Source organism: Topomyia yanbarensis, chromosome 2 (genome assembly GCF_030247195.1).
Source record: "Topomyia yanbarensis strain Yona2022 chromosome 2, ASM3024719v1, whole genome shotgun sequence".
NCBI classification, from domain to species: domain Eukaryota; kingdom Metazoa; phylum Arthropoda; class Insecta; order Diptera; family Culicidae; genus Topomyia; species Topomyia yanbarensis.
In genome coordinates, this window is record NC_080671.1 from 395,054,583 (window position 1) to 395,079,144 (window position 24,562).

The window sequence follows — 24,562 nt, forward strand, 5'->3', positions numbered from 1 at the left end:
TTGTTTAAGCGGTTACACCACTGTAGAATTTTAAACCAATTCATTTTCTATTTATTAGTTATTAATTGTGCTTTAGGTAGTTAAAAATGATATCCCAAAACATGGAAGAGGAAAACAATTCATAAATATACACATTTTCAATTCTGCCGCAACGTCTCTTATGTATATCCCATGTGTACTGAAAACTGCGTTTTTCTCGAAACCACTTTTTTGAGCTGAACGGAAATGTAACTCGAGCGAATGATTTTTAATCGCTTTGAAATTTTTACAGTATATTCAAAATTGATTTCTTCAGCGACGTACGCAGAATAATTTTTTTTTTCATTGCTTACCTTTTTATTAATTAACGATTTTGTGTAGATTTTTATGACATTTTCGACGTTTTTTCACTCAAAAGGGTGGCATTTCGCGTAAAATCAAAATATCGAAAAAATCCTACGTACGTCGCTATTGACATTAGGAATCAGAAAAACTTTAGTTTTTGGCACTAGGTCAAAAATCACGGGAGATAGATTTCCGGCCGGGGGAAGGGGACCCTTCAAAAAAACGCGCATGTGGTGAAAATGCTGCACAGCCGTTATCTTGTGAAGAAATATCTCGAAGAAATTATTTTGTTTGATTCAATACTTATGATATAAATCCCATTCAACAAGATGTTGATTCACCTTTTTATTGAGCCATAAAAATTTTTGAAGTACGCTTATTTTTTCGTGCTCTACAGTGGTGTAACCCCTTAAGCTAAATAAAGGATTTCAAAATTGTTTTAAAAACATAAATACATCAGATTATTAAATGGCATGAAGAGTGAATTTTAAATTAACTTAATTGTACAGTTTTTTAACGTTGCCGTGTATTGCCGATCAGAACGCAGCAATGCAGCATTGAAATGGCAGCATCATGTTGTCATACTTCTCTTGCGCACATTTCGTTATTTTCAATCCCCTCTTCGGCTTTCTTCTGAATTACTATGGCTCTCTTTGCTCGCAATAAAGATAGCAAAAATTAACCAATTTTATCAGGTAGGAAAGACAAGCATTGTCGAATTATATCTAGCCGTATTTTCGAATTCCTCGTTCTTTCCTTCTCTCTACACGCTTCATTCCAATTGCACATCAAATGGTTACAGTAGAACACGTTTGAATAAATTGAATCGGTGTTTTTGCGAATAAAAAACTGCAATAATAATTGTTTTGATTCTTTTTTTTTTTGTTTATCACTATGAAAATAAGTGGGACCATTTAATTCGTTATTATAAATCAACAACTCACATCAAAGAAGGTAAATAACGTAAGAAAATTATTTTTTTAGGGGATAGATCCAAATAAATGATAAACAGATATAGATCGTAAAATGCAATATTTTATGAATGTTTACATTCGTGGTTAACAAATTGAATTAGAATGTTAACAGCTTAGAAATTAGCCCCACAAATACCCTAAGCTAAGATTAAATAATTGATTTAAATATGCACATTGTTCCAAAAAGAATTAAAAAAAAACGAAAATATGAATTATAACCATTGTAACTCTAAAATAATCATTCTGTCCAAGTTTAATGGTTTGTTTGACATTTGTTTACTTTTTATTTAACACTCGCAGACCTTTATTTACATTGATATTTATTCCAAACTTGTGAAAATTCGCTTGAAACGAATATAACTGTTGTCCCTCACGTCGATAGGTATCATGTTCAATTAGAATGACATTCACAGTTCATTTTGAGTTCAAATTGAAACATTTTAACCAAAGTGTTAATCAAAGTTTGAAATCTCGACAAACATATGATTACAGCTTAAAAGTCAACAGTCAAAATTCTCTTTGAAAGGAAATTCCGGACAAACCGTTACTCGCCAATCACAGATGTTGGTAGAAAACAAAAGAGAGAAGTTTTCTCTTCCATTAGCTGCTATGAACTGTGTTTAGCCAGTAACGGTTTGTCCGGAATTTCCTTTCAAAGAGAATTTTGACAGTTGGCTTTTAAGCCGTAATCATATGTTTGTCGAGAAATAACTATCATGACACCAAATACAACCAATGGTTCAACCACCTCAAACTCGACGAGCGTGTATTCAAACTGAATGAAAACATGCATATGTACACCAATTTATTTGTTTTGGGCATTGAAGATTATGTCACTACAAAATGCTGTACATCACTGGCCAACTATCAACGATCCAGCAAGTTAAAGTTCTGAGTTCAGAAACATATCGGCTACAAGTTGACCAAGTTGTTTTCACACGCTATGGAATGAGATAATTGACGAAGAAAAGCTATTTTACTGCACGAAAATATCGGAATGCAAAACAATTCACGATGTTGTCTAATTTACTCATTTTCTTTAACTTGAATTTGTTGTTTTTTAACATTGTCGTGTAACGCAGATCAGAACGCAGCCATATAAATGACAGTATCGTTTGATTAAAGCTTACCAAATATTTTAGGCCGGTTTAAAAGTTAGTCCAGTTTAAAAACTGGTGGTACGGCTTTGCGCTTACGGCTATAAGTTCATTAAAATTTTCCAGTTAAATGAGGTATTGCTAATTAATGAAATTTGAACGAGATTTGTAATATAGTTGAATAGATATTTGAATATTAGTTCGATGGCGTCACTCTGACACACCGTTTCCACTTATAAAAATCAAAGAAAATCGCCGTTTTCTGAAATTTCATTGGTACATTGTTCTAATCTCTATCTGCTGAGTATTATGATAACTGGTAATATAATGCTTGAGACGTATCACTTAAATTTAGATGAGCCTAAAACTATTTTACCTACTTCCTACATTAATATACAGAACCACAATGGAGGTATATTCAGTTGTATACGGAACTGTTTAATTACAATGCTTATTAAACGATTGTATTTTTTGTTTCTCTCTTCCACAGTGATTCATCGATATCGACCCGGGTGGACATGCTGACACCCGCAATCGAAGTATACAAACCACCTCTCTGACACAAGGATGACACCCTGGAGAGCAACCTCGGCAATCCGTCGACCAGTAGCGATCTATGACGAGGTGCACTGTCGCTGACGGTACGCTTCTTCCTCGTGCAGGCTGACATTGCTTCAGTCTATCTGGTCACCGGATAGTTGGTGATGGGAAATTACCAAGCGGTGATGCTATAGAACAGATAACCGTACACATCCCAGCCAACGCAACGTGATATGCCCACCGAAGCTGCTGTTTCGTCCTGCTTTGCCGGGCTGTGTGAGTTACTTCGAAACGATAACCACTTGTCGCTTGCAGACGTGGGTTGTGTGTTTGCTATTACTATAACCACTTGCTAGCTACAAGCATCAACCACCGCCGGAGAAGGATTCCATGCGGACGCACACGTAAGTGTCATAACTATGCTGTCGGGTTGAGCAATCAAGGCGTAGTATGTCTTTAATATATGTAAGAAAGTTCAGATGAGTCCGCAGGAAACTTGCGATGACGGGTGAGGGGATGGGGGGACTCATTGCAGGACGATAATGCCACTGGTTTTCCATCTCACGTTGCATGAGTAACGGTAATGACAATGGATGTTGATGCTGGATGAAAGCTGCATAGACAAAGCCGGTGCTGTGGTGCATGACGGAATACACGTGGCAGCCCTTGAGCTTAGATTACTGAGGTAATGAATATAAATATAAATATGTTTGAATATGCAATATGCATATGAAGGTTGTTCGAAGGAGAATCAACAGACCCAACCGACGCTATTTGCTCCACTTCGTTGAAGTGCATAATGAGTCCATGCTTATTGCCATGTGTCTCAAAGAACTTGATAAAATATTCCTTCTCGATTGCATAATTTGCTCGTATTAATCAGGCTAAATTTTCTCAAGGTTTTAAATGTACGAACGAGTTTGTTTGTTGAATTACTATATGTATAGGTATTGTAATCCGATTTTATCTGGTTTATCATAAACATTTGCCAGCTACATATAAAAGATAAATTAAGACACCATCCATGATAGTATGGTTCACTCGTTCGCCCTATTTTGAGTTATCGGCAAAAGTGGCCCTAACAGCAAAAACCTCAATCAAGCGTACAGAAATAATAAATGTCACATTCATGGCCATTTGATAGAAATAAAAACAATGAAGAGTTTACATTTGTACACGTATCCATGGATTGTATTATCGATTGTCAGCCATTCCTGTTGGCAATCGTTCTCATTGACAACGTCATTGTTACTGCCGTTGGCGTAATCCACATATCGGCTAAATAGCAGAGTTGTTGATGGCAAATCAAAAGACCGGAAGTAAACAGCACCTGGCGGGAGGTACTAGCTTTGTGGGTGTTAGTATACATCACTTGGTGTGTTGATGTATCCATGTAGATAGGGGCGATCAAGTGGAAGAAACTCAAGCGCGGCGGCAACGGTGTCTTCGGTGGCAGCACTATACAAACTGAGGAACTAGTCTCTTTTGGGTGTCAAAATAAGCGATCTATACTAGGATAACAACCAATGAACTAGATCAAAACCATCTAATTATAGGAACATAAAAACCGTTATGAAAATCTATACACACCGACTGTGTCGTATAAAAGGCGTAAAGATTAACCTGTAGTAAACAATCTAGAAGACTAAGGACAAGTTTAGCTTAAGTAGGATTAAACAAGGTAAACTAGCATGTAAGAAATAAAGGACTACCAAATATTTAGTGTATTTGCAATGAATAAAACCCCATTAGTAAGGCTAAGTTTTCTTTTGTCGTAAAAGGCGATGAGAATTTTGCAGCATTATAGAACAAATTAAACACATTAGGAGCAATCGAAAAGTAATGAAAATCATGGCAAGGGTATCAAAATTGAAGACAGCAATAATCGGCTAGAAATGGACATTTCGTGAGACTTGGTAATAATCGATAGGATACATTCTCAGTTTCTATCATATTAGGTTCTAGCGGTTGTAGGTTTTAGTTCAGTTGGACGTCAAATTGCTGGAAAACACACTCAACATATGTATTAGCTGGTAGACGATGCATGTAAGAGCCGTGTGTTAGAAGACATTGTTGTTTTACGTTTGCTTCCGCGATATCGATGAAATTAAAAGCCTTCAACTAGTAACTGCCAAAGCCATTAAAATGCAAAACACATAAAATCCATACATAAATAGAAACACTATCGCTCACCGGACGAAAGGTCAACGTGTCAAACAAGCCTACGAGAGTATATAAATTGATTGTTGTGTTTTTTGTTAACTTTCTAATAAAACCGATCTGTCAATGTGAATGGTGCTAGCTGACATTATAGGTGTGTTATAGAGTTTCGTTTTAAATGTTAATTCGATGAAACGTTTAAATATTATTACTTAGTTGATATTTTTTTCTATTAAAATGTGGCATTGTGGCAAAGCTAGAAACACTACTGGGAAAATGGGACACCGTGTTAAGACGGAACGATTTCCGAACGAGATAGTGTCATATACACCCAAAATCCGGCGGGTACGTTTCTATTACTTTTGGGTAAAATTCTATTGCCTTTTGGAAACCAGACTACGCAATTGCGCATTGCGGTATTAAACCCGTACTATAAATTTCGGTGGCTGTACAGTGTACGTGTGTGTGCATCACACAACCAAACACTTTTTCAGTATGTGTCAAGCTCGGCTCTGTGCGTATGTAGGATAATTCAGTCAATTTCTATGATAGTACTAGTATCGAGTCAAACCAACCGGAGTTCTGGAGGATATCTGCCGGAATTCAAGCTGCAATCTGTCCCAATATTTACTGAAACCTGCAGGAATTACGGATTTTTCCTGGGTAGGTTGAATAGTGAAATAAAAAAAAATTAAATTCAATATGATGCTTTGTACCGGTTCGGATCTAGCTACAGACCCAGACTACAGATTCAGACCAGTCCAAATATTCGAACTAGTTCAGTCGCACCAGTTCCAGGATCCGAACTAGTCCCCGGATCTGAACCAGTTCCAGGATCCGGACCAGTTCCCGGATCCGGGCCAGTTCCCGGATCAGAACCACTTCTCGGATCTAGCCTATCCCCTTTTTCCCCTTACCAGGTCCGGACTTGAACCAGGCCCAGGCTTGGTGCTTTGATGTAGATCCAGACAAGTGTCTGGATCCGGAGCCTCGGTTCGGATACGTGGATCCAAACCATAGTACTGGAAGGACAGTTAGTGTTTTGTGCTGTCGCCACCTTGCTGTTGACGTTCGGGATAGAAAAGAAATTTCAATTTAACACCGACCGGAATACCCCCCACTATTCTGAGTCGGGTTATTCTAACTGAGCCGATCCTCAAACATAAAATGTGTCGTGTAGAGAAAACCAAAGCCCGTCTCTATACACATTGTGTTCGCTTTGCTACATGCGCAAAAAATGACAAGCGAATGGTACACACTTCTAGACAATCCGACGTGTTTATATTTATTGTATAGAGTTCTACGCAAATCATTTCACACACACAAATTGGGGCGGTTTGTTTTCCTCCAGCTATCATATATAAAACTCTCAACCAATTTAAACGTTTGAAATAGCTCGACTACAGTATTTATAATGGTGTTGAAATGCTCTATCTCGCCGTAAAACTTAATCCGTCAGGTTCCATCATGAAAATAATCCGACCGAAAAGCTATTTGTTGAACACACTAATACAGCTACAGATTATCAAGTACTCTATAATTGGATTGGAATGTGTTGATATTGTCATTTAGGGAATTTTTGGCTGGGACCGTTTTAGTATTAACCGTCTTGCTACTAGAGCATTTTTGCTTATTACCGTAAAGGTAATACGTTCTACTTTACTTAATTAAGGAGAGCGTCTGGTGTAAAGTGCTCAAAACGAAAGTTATTTTGTTTTACCATTTTGAAGACAAGGCAGCAATAGATCTTTTATGTAATGTTAGGATCGCTTTATACATTCATTGTGTACGAACAAAAAATGATTTCAGTCACACAGTGCCACACATACGAGCATTCCAAGAGTAGACGTCCAACTATTTCCAAGTCGAGGAGTGCCGCGACGAACACGAAAACTTTTGATAAAATTTTCTGATACGGGAAATTCAATAAGTTTTGTAAAGCTTAGGCTTCTAGTTAGTCGATGAACCACAAAAAATAGAAAAAAGTTCGAGTTTCGGAAAATGGCTTCAGGAAATCGCAAAATCTCATATTTTACTGTTAAATTCGCACATTTTTCTTCAAAATAACAGGAAAAAAATTAATTCAGTTTTCTGTGGATCATCGACGGGCTACACATATTGGGCATCCTCATAAAATAATCAAGTCAATTCGTTGATTAGTTTTTGAGTTATCGTGTTCACCAAATTGAAAAACGCGGTTTCGAGAAAAACGCTATTAAAGGATGTCCCACATCAAATTGCATCATGGAAAAAACGCTGTAGAAAATAACCCATTAGGTATTTTCTCTTGAAAATTTGAGTATAAGTAGTTTAGAGTGTATTATTTACACTGTATTTTTATCGCTGTCAGTTTTTTGAAAAATGTTACCGGTAGATTGAAATCTGCGTGTGTTATAGCAAATGCGCGTGGAATGCATAGCTGTTTAAAAAAACAAAAGAAGTTCAGCGTGGTCACCGAGATTGCAGGAGACTTTTCTAGAGGTTCAATATTAACAATTAAGCGGATAAAAAAGAAGTCGATTATTTTCGCCCTCTACACCAGATGCCCACCACACCGATGATGGCCCATTTCATCGACTCAAAGCATGATTGAGAATGACGTATGCAATGCATACAAGAGCAACAAGTGATTTTTGATGTATTAGGTTTAGCATCAACCCTCTTAGCATCAAACCAACATAACCTCATAATAAGAGCCGGATGTATATGGGAGTGACGTAGGGTGACCATTAGACTGGTTCAATTTTTGACTTTTAGCTCCACCAGGCTTTTCTGATTCCTTTCATGGTCCTTAGTAATTGTGCAAGTTTTGGTACCTAATAGCTACATTGTTATACCAGTGTAAACTAGACTTTCCACCCACCGCTCGCGTATGGCAGATACAGCTATTCAAACAGGGTTGCTATGATTAATAATAAAATCCACTTGTTTTGAAGTCATGCTGCTTCTTTAGTTAATAACTTTTCTCAGAGAATTTTCATAAACTTTTAATGTTCCACGAATGTGTTTAGTAGAAGATTATCTTTAGAAATATATAGTGTTCTGATTAATTGATTGATAAAGTGATATTTTAAGATTTTTTTCAATGTTAACCGATTTTCCATACAAACTTCCATATAAACTTTGAAATTTTTGGAGGGTCCGTAGACACAACCAATCGGTACCAAAATTTGCACAATTACTAAGGACAATGAAAGGAATCAGAAAAGCATGTTCCGACCAGAGTTTCAACTCATTACAAAACTGGTTGGGGTTAGGTTGGGTACTGGCAACGTTTTGGTATTGTAGAATGCCTCCCGTCCAATGTTACAACAACCAAATCTGTACACGGCAAAAAAATCGTTTATGATTTCATGAAAAAAGATCACGATTTCGTAAACTGAACGATTACGAAAACCATGATCAAGTGACCTGAAATTATGAATAAAAAATCTCGTATTCATAAAACTATTAGTGTTTCCAAAAAAAATAGTTCGCTTTGACTTGCGAATGTTAGGTGAGGTTACTGTTGTTGTTCCCTGGACATGTTTAGTTTTTGTTATGATTCTTCTTTATAATTTGGGAATACACAGCCATGATGTTCATGGTGCTTATTCGCGATTTTTGTGATTTCTCATCGCGTTACCGTGGTATTTTATTCTTGAGTTTACTATTGGATTTTTCTGTTAGACTAGCGGAATTTATGATCAGGATTTCAGGATCTTGGTCGCGGTTTTAGTAATTTCTATTCACGTTATCATAATATTTTAGTCATGAGCAGAGTGATTCATATTCATGATTACAGGATCTTTCACGATTTTTGTTGTTTTAATCACGAGTAATGTGATTTATTTTCATGGTTTCAGGAACTTTGTCATGACGTTCATAATCTCTATTGACGTTGTCGTGATATTTTTATCACGAGTAGAAATTTATGTTGATTTATGTTCATTATCTCAGGATCTTAGTCACAATTTTCGTAATTTCTGTTCACGTTATCGTGATGTTTTATTATAGAGCTTCGAATGTGACACGTGGAGTAATATGACTCATAACCATGATATCAGCAGTTTTATCATGATATTCGTAATTTCTCGTCGCTTTGTCGCGATAAGGAATATTTGTTCCTTGTGCTGAAATGACTGCCCAAAACTGGCATTCTGAATTCTTATTGCGAATTGTTGATTCTCAACCCTCATAAATGACTTAAAAGTCATCATTCACTCAGACAAGATCATGCGTATTCTCCAAGTTTAAATAATTTTCTCCTTAATGGAGAAAAAATAGTTTTTACCAAAATTGTTCTCCACTAAGGAGAAATATAGCATAGTGCATCTTGCATTGGCTTGCTAAGCCAAACCAATTGTTTTGATTTCATTAGTTCTCATCAGCTTAAAATGAGATCCTTTTCTTGTGGGCTATCACGCTTGAAAGGGGTTCGTTACATGAATACAAATTGCGTCTCCGTTTTTTGGAGCTAGCTTCAAACCGGCGCTAGCTTAGTCTTGTCGCTAAGTTAGTGTCGGATTTTGATGAAATGAAGTCAAACGCAAATTTCCACAACTAATTTACTTATCAAATGAATAACGATGTTTTAAGTCCATGTTATTCGGAATTGTTTATAGAAATTTGAGCAATGTTTCTATTTTACATTCCATTGGGAAACTGCTTCGTGTAACTTTGCAGTCTTGATGTGCAAAACAATATCTGGGCTAGTGCTACGATCCTACCGACCGTTGTTAATACTGGCCTGCTGAGATTTACACTCTAAACTGCCAGATGAGGACAAGCTCAGGCTTTTTAAATTATATTAATACTTAAAAATTGGCTAAAAAGGATTGAGGTTCGTCGGCGTAAGAATAACTAAACTAAAATAATTACTCCAGAAAAAATGGCTTTTTGCTCGGGATTTTACGTCGAAGGTTCCTTTGAACTACTCTTTCACTCTTCAAGTTTATATCCGATTTTTACAGTCTAGGTTGAATCCAATAATGACGTGGCATTTTAACACCCCACTCCTCCAGTGCCGTCTTTACGTATGGGCACGCTAGACCGGGGTCCACTGTTGGAGCCATGAAAATTTCAAAAGAAAAGAGCGGCTCAATCTCTATTTGTTCGGAAAAACATTTTGAGTGGCATTCTTGGATTAATGTACAGATCACAAGTAGAACATTCTTGAGCTGCTGATTTCAGTTTTGGTTAAAGCGGATTAATGTCAAACGTAAAGATAAATTATGAGTCACGGCGACAGACACTCAACCAAGAAGGTTTGAAAATGAACCATCCTGATTCTAATTATTTCAAGGGAATTCGCTAACACAATATTGATTGATTTCAAACCAAGTGGAATTTTTATTGTAAAACAAAATGTGGTTTTCCTGAAGTCACATTGTGTCCAGTTCCATCACATCAGAAACGCGGTACTGCTCTCGTGCAATATGTTAGGAATAACACTTTTGTTAGCCCCATAATTTAAAAATGAAGATAATTGTTTGTTAATTACATTCGTTCAAAGACATCTTCGTATTGAAATCTGATTTTTTTGACATATTTTTACTTGGTTTTCATGGATTGTCATAGTGTTAGGTCAGCCTTATTATAATACTTGGTCAAATGGAACGTACAAACGAACAGCGTGCACATGCACCTCTGATTTCAATTAGCTCAGTTCGATGTAAAACACTTCAAACTGACTGCTATTGAAGTAGTATATATCATGTGTACTTCTAGTATATTAGATATTTTTTAGCTTTAGAACTAAAGGCTGTCCATCAAACTATTGCACTACGTAGAAACCATGCCCAAAAGTTGGCGACGTTTTTGAAGTACGATCCCTGCCTCGGTTCATAATTTCGGTTGTGACATAAATCTGGCTTCGTTTGCCGTAACTGTAGATTGCTTGCCAGACAAAAGAAATCCTGGCCAATTTCGAATTATTGTATTTTTCGGCGATATTAAATTTATCTCTGACGGTAAATATCAGGTACTCTCGAACAGAGTTAAAAATAATCGAAGCTCTCTTTTGACGGCTGAAAATGAACCTGACGCGACTCGCGGTGAATAGAAAAAATATTCATTCAAATATCCATCCTTATTCATTCAGTTGAATATCGTACAATATATTCATTTCACTAATTATCTAGGAAAATGATTTCAAATGCAGGTAAAGCATATGAGACAACAATCATCATCGCTTACATTGTGCCAGGGCTTACTTTGATGCGTTTGATCCGTTCCTGCACGGTCGCTTCGTGTAATAATCGGAGCGAATGAAAATGTGCATGGATGAATGGGCGGTTTGTTCGTTTGACGTTTTCAGCTGTGTCACCGAATATTGAAAATGAATGCGGCTGAATATGATCAATTTTCATTCAATGAATTTGAATATTTTTAACTCTGCTCTCGAAACCGTTTCTAAGTTTGCGATAGGATAATTTGGATATTTTCGAATTCTTGCGATGTGTGTGCTGAATTTTCTTACGTTTGATTGGCTGAATTTTTTGGTTATGTTAATTGTAAGAAAGACATCTATTCAAATTTACCAAACTGTACAAGGAAATTTCACCAAATTTACAGAATATGAACATAACAAGTTAAACCGTATTTTAACAAAATTTGATTATTATGTAAAATTCGGAGAAGACTTGTGGTTTAATCTGGATAGCATTGAGAGTGAGAAACCCAGAAAGTTTGATGAAGGATGAAACAAAAAAAAATCTAAATGGACAATTATGAATTTTTCCCATATTTTATCCGTTGTTTCAAAACTAGCAATATTTTCCCATCTATATCTTGAAAGTTTCATGAAGTGCGAAGAATTCTTCGCTGACCTGGATAATGGAGTTCGAATGGTGAATTTGCTGTAAATCTGTCCTACTCCAATAGTCCAATATTCCTCCTTCTTGACCAAGAGGCTCTCTATCCTCAAACAATGCAATGTAATGTAACTAAGAAGGTCAATTTACTATTGTTAATTCTGTTAACTGCGTATTCAATTATACGGTCACTATAAAGTGAAACACTACGCAAATTTCTAGACTTCAATTGTTTTCTTATCTTTTCAAACGCCATCACAAAATATCCCATTTTGGAACCCCTGAAGTAAACTACGATATGCTGATTTCCACTATGTGATTATATTCATATTATATTACATATTCATCGAACGCAGTGGCGTAGCCAGAAATTTGGTTTGGAGGGGGTTTTGATGAAAATCGCAATTTTTTTGAAAAAATGCTAAAATTTAATATGAGTTTGATAAATTATTGAAAACTCAAAAACATAAGTAGTCTAACAGATGTCATTCTAGTCTACAAACAAGAAGGATCAACATGGAACAGTTTTCAAACCTCTATAGATTATTTTCTTGTATAATATGTCAATGAAGTCAAAAATTGCGATCTTTTAAAGTGGGATAAATGATCTAAAAAATTTTCAACGTTCAAGATCACCTAATATAATAATCCTTGACTTTGAAAGTTTGACAACTTTGGGAAGTTATCAACATAAAACAGCGTCTGCTTTGATATAGAAATTTTAGTGATTAACTCTCATAGAGGTAATTATGGTGAATAATTTTTCAAAAATATTAAGAGACATGGTGCCTTCAGTAAAGTTTTTGATAATGTCATTTCAAACAATTTTGTTGAAAATATTGTTGAAGGCTACATGAATTCAACATATAGGGATTTAAATGGACTGTGCCTGCTATATTTCTTCTTAGTGAAGAAAAATTTAGGTGAAACGAAAAGTGAAAAAAGATACGGCAATAAGAAAAATTAGCATATTCAAATAATTGGCGTTTCACCAGCGACTAGCGACTACCAGGTGTCGCCCCAAAATTCTTCGCCCGAAAAATAGGTGGCAAACCAGCCAGTCGGTGCTCAGCTAATTTCGTCCGCGTCCCTTGTCACCTATTTTTATTGGGTGTTTCATAGGCGTCATTCATCTTTGGAGCAGCCTTGGATATTCAACTGTTTTTTTTTTACTTTCTGATTTTTTTGCGAATGAGTAGAGGTTTGGATTCTTTAATATTCGGGATTGCAGATATTTTGTCGCATGTAAATTTTGGGTGACGTTGACGCACTGACAATGATGACTTCAATCATGTATGAGGTTTGAGAATTGACAATTCGCGAGAGGAATCGGGGACCGGTAAGCAATTACCTTCAGTTATGTCAGCACGAGGAATAAGTGTTTTGCTGTCATGTTCATTGGTTAGCTTTCAATTCTATCTCATGCCTCAACGCGAGTCTAAGTTTATTAATGGCATTTGGTCCTTAGACCGGCGACGACTGGGTGCTATCAGCCTTCTGCCAATAGTAGCAGAATGAGAGGGTGCGAACAGATCTAGCGGAGAAAACAATACCGTAAAAATGAATAGTTGTTGGGAAATCAGCTCCAATAAGACTTCAATTTGACTAGTATCGATGATCGCGGGTCAATACGCACTGAAAATTCGCCGCGTCTGTTTTAATGAATCTAATTTCAAGTTCCGTTATTGGTGGCAAGCCCGTGCATCAGGTTAACGATCCTCTGTATTTCCCTTTAATGTTCGATATAATCGTTCGTATACGTGTATTTCGCAAACAATCCGATATTAGAAATAGGAAATACTTTCGTTAATTTATAACATCTCGAGCTATCATAACTCTTTGTGTGTATAACGTGTTATCACTCGGTAGTTTGCAACCCAAAAAATATATTGTGGAGAAGGTATAGCAAAATTAGTCTAAATAATGTCGCAATAAATAGTGATCCGGCCTATTATGCAGATAAGATTAGCTTTTCTAGGCAATACTCCCACGATAGGTTGTGTGGAGTTGAAATTGCTTTTGTTTAGAAAAAAATAGGATACTCTCGGTAGCCGGCTACCCAGAGTTTAAAAAGAACCAAAAACTAAACAAGATCTTTTTCGAGCGATCGTGTTCTCGAAAACTTACTAAACTACTACCTAATAAACTATGTACAGGTCGCATCGCTTGCATGGAGCGAATCCTAGAACACCAACTTCGCGACACCTATGGAAGAGTCTGATGAACCTTCTGTATAAGATTCCTCATTTTATTCAAACGATCGCCGGGTAAAATCAGCACCGACACAATAGAAACCACGAAAAAATTCGTCGCGTGATTGAATATTATTAAGAAATATAAGCAGTGCTCCTTATAGCCGGCTTTTCGGAGTTCAAGTTGCTTATTTTGCTAATCGTATTAATACAACAAATGATAAATTTCCCAAATTCTCGGCAGCCGGCTGCCCAGAGCAATTATTACATGATAACGCAATTGGCACACTTACTAACAACTCTCCTATTCCCGTGATACATGTGGAGATGCAGAGGATTCCTCGGTCTCTAGTAGCAACATGTATCGGACTAACATTCCTTCCTTTCCCAGAAGATCTGCATTCGGACGTGGCCGGCGTCGGTATTGATCAGCATGTAGGGATCAGAATAGATTGTACAATGTGGCTCATCATGTTATTCCCAAACATGTTGTTCCAATGAACATTTTGCAACCTAATTTGGTTCTGGTCAATAACGGAGTAGCAACTACGGGCGATCTCTTATGCTTATGCTTATGCTTATGCTTAGTGAAGAAAAATTTAGGTGAAAACTATTTTTTTCTGCGCTACGGATAAAATTGTTTGAAACAATCATTGCGAATTGAGAACACAAAACCTATAACTAAATTATGGATGGATGGAACTGAAACTTGCGTTTCGACTTCATCTCATCAGAATCCGACACTAACTTGGTGGGCGGACTAAGCTTGCGCCGAATTGATGCTAGCTCCTGAAAATGGAATCACTCTTTGTGTTTTTGAGTCCTTTTAATATCTGGAAATTATTTGTTTTATATCCAGTTCCCTTATTTTTTTTGTAAGCTTCAAAGGCACCTTGAACGCAATGTGAATTTATTATTTAATTACCGCAGAAGAGATTTATCAAAACAGTAATTTCAGAATAGCTTGTTGTAAAGGTTTTCTACTACTATATTTCGATACTCTGAATATGTGGGATATTTATGTCTTTGACAAAGTTGTTTGAAATAGCACTTTCGAAAACTTTGCTGGAGACATTAAGTCTCGACCCAAATTTGGTTGAAGACTAATTCTTGTCTATAATTACTTCTAGGAGGATTCACCGTCAAAATTATTCTATCAGCGGATGAACAGTTTTACGTTTTGAAATTCTTTAATGTTACTTAACATCGAAATTTGGCAGTTTCGAATGAATGTGATCGTGACCGTTAAAAATTTATCGAGCATTAATTTTACTTTTCTTCATTAGTCAACCTCACAACTTGCAGTACTAGTATGTAGCACACAAAATTTTAGTTCGCCATTCATTGCATCCTGCTAAGAGGCTATTCATATAGTTGATAATACAACAAAAATCCAATGCTCATAAAACCGATCCTGACCTGCTAGAGACAAAATTACATCAGCTTTCAACTAGTTTCTGAAATGTTATTCTTGTTGTTAACCATATTGAATTGTTGTCTAAACTCTACACAATCTAAAAAAATACATTTTCAGCAAATGTTGAAATGTATGTAAGTTTTCGGTAAACAAGCTTATGTTTTATATGCAATCAACCTATTCAAATTTAGATTCCCATTCGTAAAATTGTCTCTAATCCATATTTTGAAGCATCTTTCCAAAAATGAGCTCATAATAATTCAGACAGTTATTTTATTTTACATTGAAGTAATTTGACAACCAAGGGGTTTTTGGCTAAGAGATAAGTTACAAGATCCCCTTCCCCCAATTTTCAAAAAGTTCTCATGACGCTTTAAACACAGTTCTCAATGTAGTGATCAGAGAATATTTTTCCAAAAATATTTTGTGAAATATTAAATTAAATTCGTCAGCATCAATTTTTTTTTTCAATCCAATTAATTTTGGTTTGGGGGGGGGGGGTTTGGATCTAACCCGGCGCTTGCTTAGCCTTGGATCTAAGTTAATGCCGGATTCTGACGAGACGAAATCGAAACGCATATTCCATAACTAATTATATTCTCGTTGCTTTTCCAAGCTACGAAACATCATTTTTCAAGCTATTTTTAACGCTTTTCTATCAGTAACGCATTTCTACATTCTACTGGTACTTGACCAACATTGACCCTTCATTCTACATTATCTACACATTTTCGGAGTAGTTCGTCCATCCCACATATTTATTTTTCAACAGGATTCACGATTAAATCCAAAGCAAATACAAATTTGATTTGTAGTTTTAATATGCTGATGCCGATGACACCGGACAAATTACAGAATGCTTGCAATACCATGAACGAGTCATTCACAACCTGCTACCCTACTGGGGCACCCAGGGCCGTCGAGAGCCGCGCCGGGCCCCGGGGCTTAAATTACTGACGGGCCCTACTCTAGACGACTTCTTATTTGAATGGGACTTATTTGTGTTAGGTATAGTTTCTTAATATAATCCACAAACTAACGGACTTATCACCGTGACATAGGGTTATGAGTCTATTTATCTATATATTTAAACGGGCTATATGTATCTGAATTTCGGTTACTTCGGTTTATTCTTTAAAGTGTCAGGTACTAACTTTCGTGATGTCAATTTTGGGGTAAAAACAAAAATTTCAACGAATTAATGCTATCTTCAAAATGAAGCATTCAAGGATAAATCTATATCTAAGTGTATAAGTTTATTATACGGAGAAACCGCATAAAACAAAGATATCTAAACTACCCATGATCGCATAGTTGTCCCGTTTTCTATGGGATTTCCTATCTTTATGGGACTAGTATGCGATCATGGGCAGTAAACTCATCATGCAAGAATAAACGTTCTTTAAAAATGCATACAAGACAAAAATTACTGTTTTTGTCGTTCGCTTTACGCTGGCTCGAGTCTACGCAGAAAATAGACTGAGAAGCGTTGTCTTTGTTGGAAAGAAATAGACTGTATAGCGAACCTTGTTGGGTCAGTTCGCTTTAAATCTTGGTGAAGCCCAAGTCTTGTTTAGTGAATCAAAAATTATGCGAATTCAAGTTGAAGTTTGAACTTCTCTAATAAAACCATAAACTAACCAGTTTCCTATTTGCTACATAGCTGCACATCTTAGTTTAATCTGAAACTTTATCTTCGTCTATTAAATGGTTTATGCAGATTCATTCTTGATTATATCTACCAGGGACATCACCAAGCTCAATCGCAATGTATAAACATTTACATTGCGTTGCATAAAGTTTAATTTTAAGTAGGTTTCTTCGTCCAAATACACTCATTGGAATTCGTCGTAACACAATCGTAACGAAGCCTTGGACACTTTTTGACCACTAAATTCTTCTTCAAGTGCCGGTTTCGATGTTTACAGGCACTGTAGTTGGTGTCGTGCATTTTGGCCATATCATCGATGGATTGGATGTAACTCCTTTCTTCTCGGTATCTAGTCCAGGGTTCTTGAACATCCGTGGGCGCAATTCTACGCTTAGGTCCTCCTACTACGTTCTATTGATTTCAGTGAATTCAGTATTTTGGCTCAGAACTTGGAGCAGGACCATTTACAATTAGTGTATACTGCAAGACGAGATATTATCTTTATGAATATTGCACCTGTTATTATTCGTACATTCAAAACAAACCCGGAAAGAATCACTTGCATTACTGTAAGGATCGTTAGCTTAAATTGCAAGCGTTCTGGTAATGTGCAAAAATTGCAAGAAGCTTCCTTGCATACATTGCAAGAACAGCAAAAACGAATTTTGCCTATGTATTAGCGATATATGTGTATTGGTGACCAACACGCGTTAGGCAAAAAGACTGCTGGCATTGAAAAGCTGACCACACAGGCAGATTAATAACAAATACTTTATCCATCCAACCATGCTATCAGATAATATTACTGGATGAAATATATAAACACTTGGACAATTTCACGATTAATGTAAAAGCAGCGGACACACCAACATTTGAACTCATGCTCCTGCACCTCGCACCATTGAATATTAGCGCTGTTCTGTTCTTGCACATGAGAACAAAGCGGTAAAACTCATACTATCAGCACATCCGCAATTCGAACTGCTCATGTGTAATAAATGAGCCTTGTGGCCTTGCGTTTAATGGTGTTGGTGAGGAGCGAATAAAAGCCGACAGTGAATAAAAACTCACCGTGCGTTGATATAAAACAAGCATAGGCTTGTGAATGTGGTGGCAATCCTTTGACAGTTGTGTTGAAAAACGTATTTAGGAATAGCAAGAGATGAAGTGTTTTTGTATGCTTGCAAAAATTGCAACTGGCTTTAACTGCAAAATTTCAAGCGATGCTAACATTATATGCAAGTGATTGTAGCTTGCAATTATTGCAAGAGACTTTTATTTCGGGTGTAAAGATTAAACAATTTGCTGTCAAAAGATTTCAGTTCACAGGCACACTTTTAATCTGGCTTTCTCGCAACAGGTAATAGCGAAAAAATGTTATGAAAAATACTTTTTTATGTTCATTTTGCAGTTTACGATAATAATAATTTCATAGATTTATCTTTCATTCTTTCAACCTAACAATGTCAGTCCTTTTGAAGTAGCGAGTGGAAAGTTTTTGCTATACTTACAGATTTGTTTGGAATGAAAAATAATTATGTCGTTTTTCGAAAAGCTCAGATACAGAACATGCCAAATTGATTCAATGGATATTTTGGTTGACCAATCTAGTTTTGCATGTTATTTGAATATAATAGTTTTGTTGATTAAACGTAATTTATTTATTTCTGATATTTCAACATTTTCTACTATATAGTAACAAAATATATTCTGTTGCTATGTTTGTAAAGATTCAATCTGGTTTAATTGTGCACACCGCAAAATTCTTTTTGGGGAAGAGGAATTAAAACCTTCAATTCATCGAAAGATATTTTTTTAAAAATATTCACTATAATAGTTCATATTTCGGGATTTTTTCCAATACGCTTCTGTCACCACCTTGGGTATAATTAATATAAGAATATTGCAATTAATGTTTGTCTCACATGATTCTTTTTAAATTTTCTACACTCTTCATCCAGTTTTATTTAGAGGAAAAATTGCGGGCCCCCAAGATAGACCCGGGCCCCAGGGAAGTTGCCCTGCCTGACCCCCCCTCTCGTCGGGCCTGGGGGCACCAAAACAATAAACACTTAGCAGCACTGCTTGCTGCAACAAAGAAAAGCTCATCGCGTACCGTCAGGTTCGTGCATATACCACTTAAAAAGAATAACAAACCCCAACCAGTTGGCTTCGGTGTGAACATGAATCTCACTCTTCACTTCAAAGGAAATCGTGCTGGAAATCGTCTTTTCGTCAGCATGATAATTAGCCTATATAGGCATTCGTTGAGCTGGAGCTTTGAGATTTGCTATTAGCATGAACTTGCTGGTTCGGTTGAGTACCGCTCATTTCTCTCCGTTTCGCTTTTATTGGCGAAGATCTGTAAATACGTTTGTAGATTTTCAAATTGTACGATTTGGATCTGGTGCAGGTTTTACAAATTTTTGTTTTTGTGGTTCGGGTCGTGTTTGGATTCTTCAAGTTTTACTTTCTTGTGTTCGGCATCGAAAAAAAGTGAAACCTGACGATCTTTAGCTTACATTTTTTATTGTTGCAGAGAATTTGAAACGATCAGTTACAACTCAATGACACTAAAAAATTGCGATAATCCCCAGAACTTTCGAGAATACTTAGAAATTTTGCAATTACCCTTCAATTTCATGGACTCAACTTTCTATTGTGTGCGGAGACCTTCTTTCGCGGCCTGAGAACATCTGTTTGCCCGCCTACTGTATCTTGGGGCCATTTACTTTTCTCTTATCGTTCAAGTCAATATCATCATCGTTAATGCAGTCTTGGTTTTCACTGTCAGATGTTCTTCCTTGCTTATAGCACTTATGGGTCACAATTGTAAGCATGCCTTCATTGGCTGTAACTTGATTTATTGGCTCGGTACCGAAGTACAGGTACTGAAAATTTTCAGTCAATAATTTACATCTCATATTTTTTTACGTGAAATGTAGAGTATTTTTTGCCAGAAAGCCGTGCTCCCCACATTTTCCCAAAACTTATAAAACTTGTTCACCTCATAAGTGAATTTTAAATGTGTGGAATGTCTAATCTGACCTGACTGATTTCTATGCGAATATAGTTTTATCATAGTTTTTTTTAACATTATTGAAATGTCAAACGACTGACTATAGTTCGTTCGGAAATGGGCCACAATTCAGTTAAAAACTATCGAAAATTCGTGACAACATAGCTGGCAGTCTCGAAACGGTGCGATTATCACTGGACCGGAAACCAAACAGGAAATAATAATAAATTCCTATTCTGGCGTAACAATTCATACAGAGTTTCCCCAACTGCTAACCGGTCATCCCTTCCTCCCCAGTAGTGAATCGGAAGCCCCACAGCCACTAAATTGAAAATTAAATAGCAAATAAAAGCACACGGTCACGTTTTTGCTATAATGATTTCATGTGGTGGAAAGGAAAGACCCCACGTCGAATAAGTTACGGTTTTCGGTTTTCTAGCCAAAAGAAATAAATAATTTGTGCATGACAATATTGAAATCAAATACTAACGGTAGGTAATAAATTTAAAAATACTAAATACTATAAACACACAATTAAATAGTCCGAGAGCGATTTATAGGGCGTGAGCCGGGAATCAACAGACCGCGCGATATGAAGCGGATGCGAAAAAGCATATCGGCACTCCGGTGTCGAAGTATTGGATAGTACTATTAATTATTTATTAGTTTTGCAACCATTGCCGTAACGGTACGGATAGGTCACATTGCAACACCACAGCTCAAGCCAGATTTACGTAGTGTTGTTGCTGTATCGCTAGTCCCTATAAATAAGAAACAATTAAATATTGGAAATAAAATTTTTTGGTTTTAGTATTCTTATAAAATAGTTTGTTAGATATTTTCTTAACATTTAACCAGAATAATTCTGTTAGATTTTCATTGCTAATATAACGGGTTTCAGAACATTATTAGGTAAAGATGCATTTAAAAATATATTTTGATCAGTTTGTTTTTGGAATATAAAAAATTAAAAGAAGTAAAAATCCTACAAACTAGTAATTTGCCTGCTTATACTTTAACAGCCAATAAAATAGTCTTTACGTCGTAGACGAATTATGTATCTGTTCAGAAAAAAATATATTAGTTTGTCGTGGCAAAGAAACAAATTATAATAAAAATTATGTGAAATTGAAAGCAAATCAATTATCTCCTAAGTAGCTAATCAAAATGAATTATTTTACTTTCAAGCCCATTATTACTTTCACTTCTTTGTATCGTCTTACTGAGGCTAGCAAGAACGTTTAAGATCTGCTTTTTCTCTCTACAGCTTATTCTATATAAATTTGCTTTATTCGCGTGTATCAAAACCAAAACTAAAATTAGATATCAATTTATTTACCCTAGACAACACAATCATTGGCCTATCTGACAGCCACCAAACTCTGTGAATTGATCGAACAGAGTATACAGTATGGATGGTTTTAATTTGCCTATTGTAAATAGCAATCACAATTATTTCGTCCTAGTATTTATTTTCCATTAGCAGCATGGGTAACAACATAGTTCTAGTCTGAATAGTCAATCGAGTCAATTCGTACCGCACCATGTAGCTATCGGAATGAACACATCAATATTAAAACATGTAACAAACTGGTGGAGACGCGTGGTACTTCGCTGCACATAATTCTGATCTGATTGAACTTTATGGCGGACGCGTTCCACCAAAAAGCGAAACACAGGTGACCCGATAACACACACCTTGTCAGCAAATAGAAGTAAAACAGCTGCTAAATATTCGTTGGAGCCGGGGGCGGATCCAGAAAAAAATTCGGGAGGGATCTGAAATGTTGATTTTTGAATGAACATTGTGCGTCAAAACCTCATATAATGAAAATCAGTTCGATGATCAAATTTAGTTTGAAATGATTTTAAGTTTGAAACTAATATAAAATTAAAACGAATTTAAAATTTCTCAGTAAGTTGAAAATTTTCGAAGGGTGTCCGGACTTCCAGGACCCTACCCCTGGATCCACCACTGGTTGGAACGGAACGTGAGAGCGAAATACACCGACAAATACCGTGAAAATTACTGCCGCCTTCCCCGAATGCTTCGCTGATTTACGACTTCAATCGTCAATAATTCTAACGGTATTCGTTGGCAAATAGTATCGAACATTTGACAAAGTGACACGCGCGGAATTGAAATTCGTCGACGGATGATTGAAGTGTGACGTTGAATTATCTTCCAATCATTGCACAATTCTGCGATCGTGGTTGGCAACAGCGTGTTGAGGTTGAAAATAATCACAGAATGAATAGTGATAAATCTGCTTCGGTGTAAAGAATATGCTTTGGTACGATTTTTTCTTGAATATTCCATGGTGAAATATGTTTGTATCAGACAATTCACCGCGTGTGTGGACGTGAACAGTCGTACATGTGAAAAGGATAGCTATTCGCGAGAAATGTACAGGAATTTAGCCGGTTGTGGGCCGAGTTACCTATTTCAGCCATAACATTTGACTAAGCTAGTATTTATGCAGCAATAAGTATCAATGGGGAGCTAGAGCCCTTTGCTAACTACTGCTGAGAGATGGTGATTTAATCAAAAACAAAAAAGATATGATTTTTTTATAATTTGGTCAATTTTGACTAACAATTTTTTGGACTGGTTTTGAAAAATCCCTTGAAAATGAGAAAAAATTGAATAACACATCACTACACGAAAAAAAATTATTCCCGAAATCATGAATAAAATGTCATTAATTCTGGAACAATTACGTTTTTACGTTACGAAAACAGGACCATGAACAAAAATCATGTTTTATAATTATGTTCAGTTGCCCTTCAGTAACATCAGCATATTAATATCAACGAAAAACGACTGAAATGTTGAATCGCCACTACAAGTCGGCTCTGTAGAAAAAGTAGTAGGTGTTGTTGAACTTTCTTGATGGTCCTTCTTGCTGAGTAAACAGCACACTTCAACCAGTATAGTAAAACAATTCTAATATAAATTAATCATATTTGGCCCGCAAACGTAACGTACCTTTTTTCGGCGATTTTTGACCCCTCCCTCCCCGCGCGTAGCATTTGGTCACAAAATTCTAACTTCCCCTTGTAGATAACGTAGCAGTTATCTACCGCCCCCTCCTGTGCAACGTGGCCGGAGAATGAAAAAATACATATATTTTTCAATTCTTTTAAATATATGTCCTTACAAAATGGCTGACGACTTCTATCAACATTTACATTATAACCGCAAATTGGGTACAAAATGAGCCCATTCCATGACAAATATAGTGCTGATAGTTTTGTTTTGAATTTTATATGTCATGGAGCATGAAGAAAAGTTCCCTCAATTCACAATCCTGCACCTGCCAATGATTATAAGAAGCATACGCTCATCTAAATTATTAGATTTTTTTCTAGCATGGTATTAAATTTTGTTTGGTTGAATTCGAAAAGAAAATTTTATTCAGCTGCCAAACTAAGTCTGCTAGTTAGCGACATTAGCTAACTAATGTAGCAAGTTAAATCCGCATACAAAATCTTTTCGTTTTTTCGCGAGCTTGCAATTCCGCGAATCGTACAACTTACCACATGAAAAATAGCATGAAAAGTAACGTGTGCGCATTTAAATGTATTTCTCTTGGGAATTGAGGAACATTAAATTGTTTTCTCTAATCAATGGGTCTTGATGCTCGTCAAAAAAAAAAATTTAAACTTGGTGCTACGTCTTCACAACTTCTGACCCAATTCTCCCAATCGTCACACTTCATCGCAAATTTGGCACTGTTAACCATAGCACTCAACTGTTACGACATTGCACAATCTTGTCAAAGTTTTCGAGAATGCTGTCTACGAATCGATTCGACGTGCGGCTGAATCATAGATATCAAATAGATTGCTTAAATGTTTTGTTTCCGGACTTGGGCAGATTTTAACCAGGAGAACCACTAGAGGCTGTCCTCAAGGAGGAACGCTGTCACCCCTACTGTGGTCTCTGGTAGTAGACGTATTTCTGAGTGAATTGAAAGGTCTGCGAACCAAAGAAACGGGTTACTGAGACGATATTGTCATGACTTTTAGCGGTAACGATGAATCTACGATTTCGGACCGTATTCAAACTACTCCGAACAGGCCCTGGTGTAGAGGGAAATTCTTAGCATAAAAATCCCAGAAGATAAAAAACCGCAAATCCATTTACAAGGAAAAGGAAAGTGTAGTGGTGTAGTGGTTCTTCTTAGAGTAACGCCAATTTACACGTTCTGCAACCTACTATAAACTATTGAAAAAGGTAGAGAAATTTAACTGGTTGTGGTGTGGGAATCCCCCCCGTTGAATATCTGCTAACCGTCAATAGATACAGCTAATCTGACGATCGTAGTTTGTGTGTAATGTCAGCACTATGTTTTGGTGCTATTGTGCCGAAGCAAACAGGGCGTAAGCGT

The 24,562-nt window shown here is 36.5% G+C and overlaps 1 protein-coding gene across 1 annotated transcript in view; it reads left to right on the forward strand.

The window, feature by feature from the left end:
* Nucleotides 1–15,990, forward strand: part of LOC131684842 (protein tipE) — a 118,182-nt gene extending 102,192 nt beyond the window's left edge. The window contains exons 4-5 of the mRNA XM_058968055.1: nucleotides 2,886–12,812; nucleotides 14,685–15,990. Coding sequence (XP_058824038.1) covers nucleotides 2,886–2,955 — 70 coding nt within the window. The 3' untranslated portion in view covers nucleotides 2,956–12,812; nucleotides 14,685–15,990. The remainder of the gene's footprint in view (nucleotides 1–2,885; nucleotides 12,813–14,684) is intronic.
* Nucleotides 15,991–24,562: the final 8,572 nt, after the last annotated feature.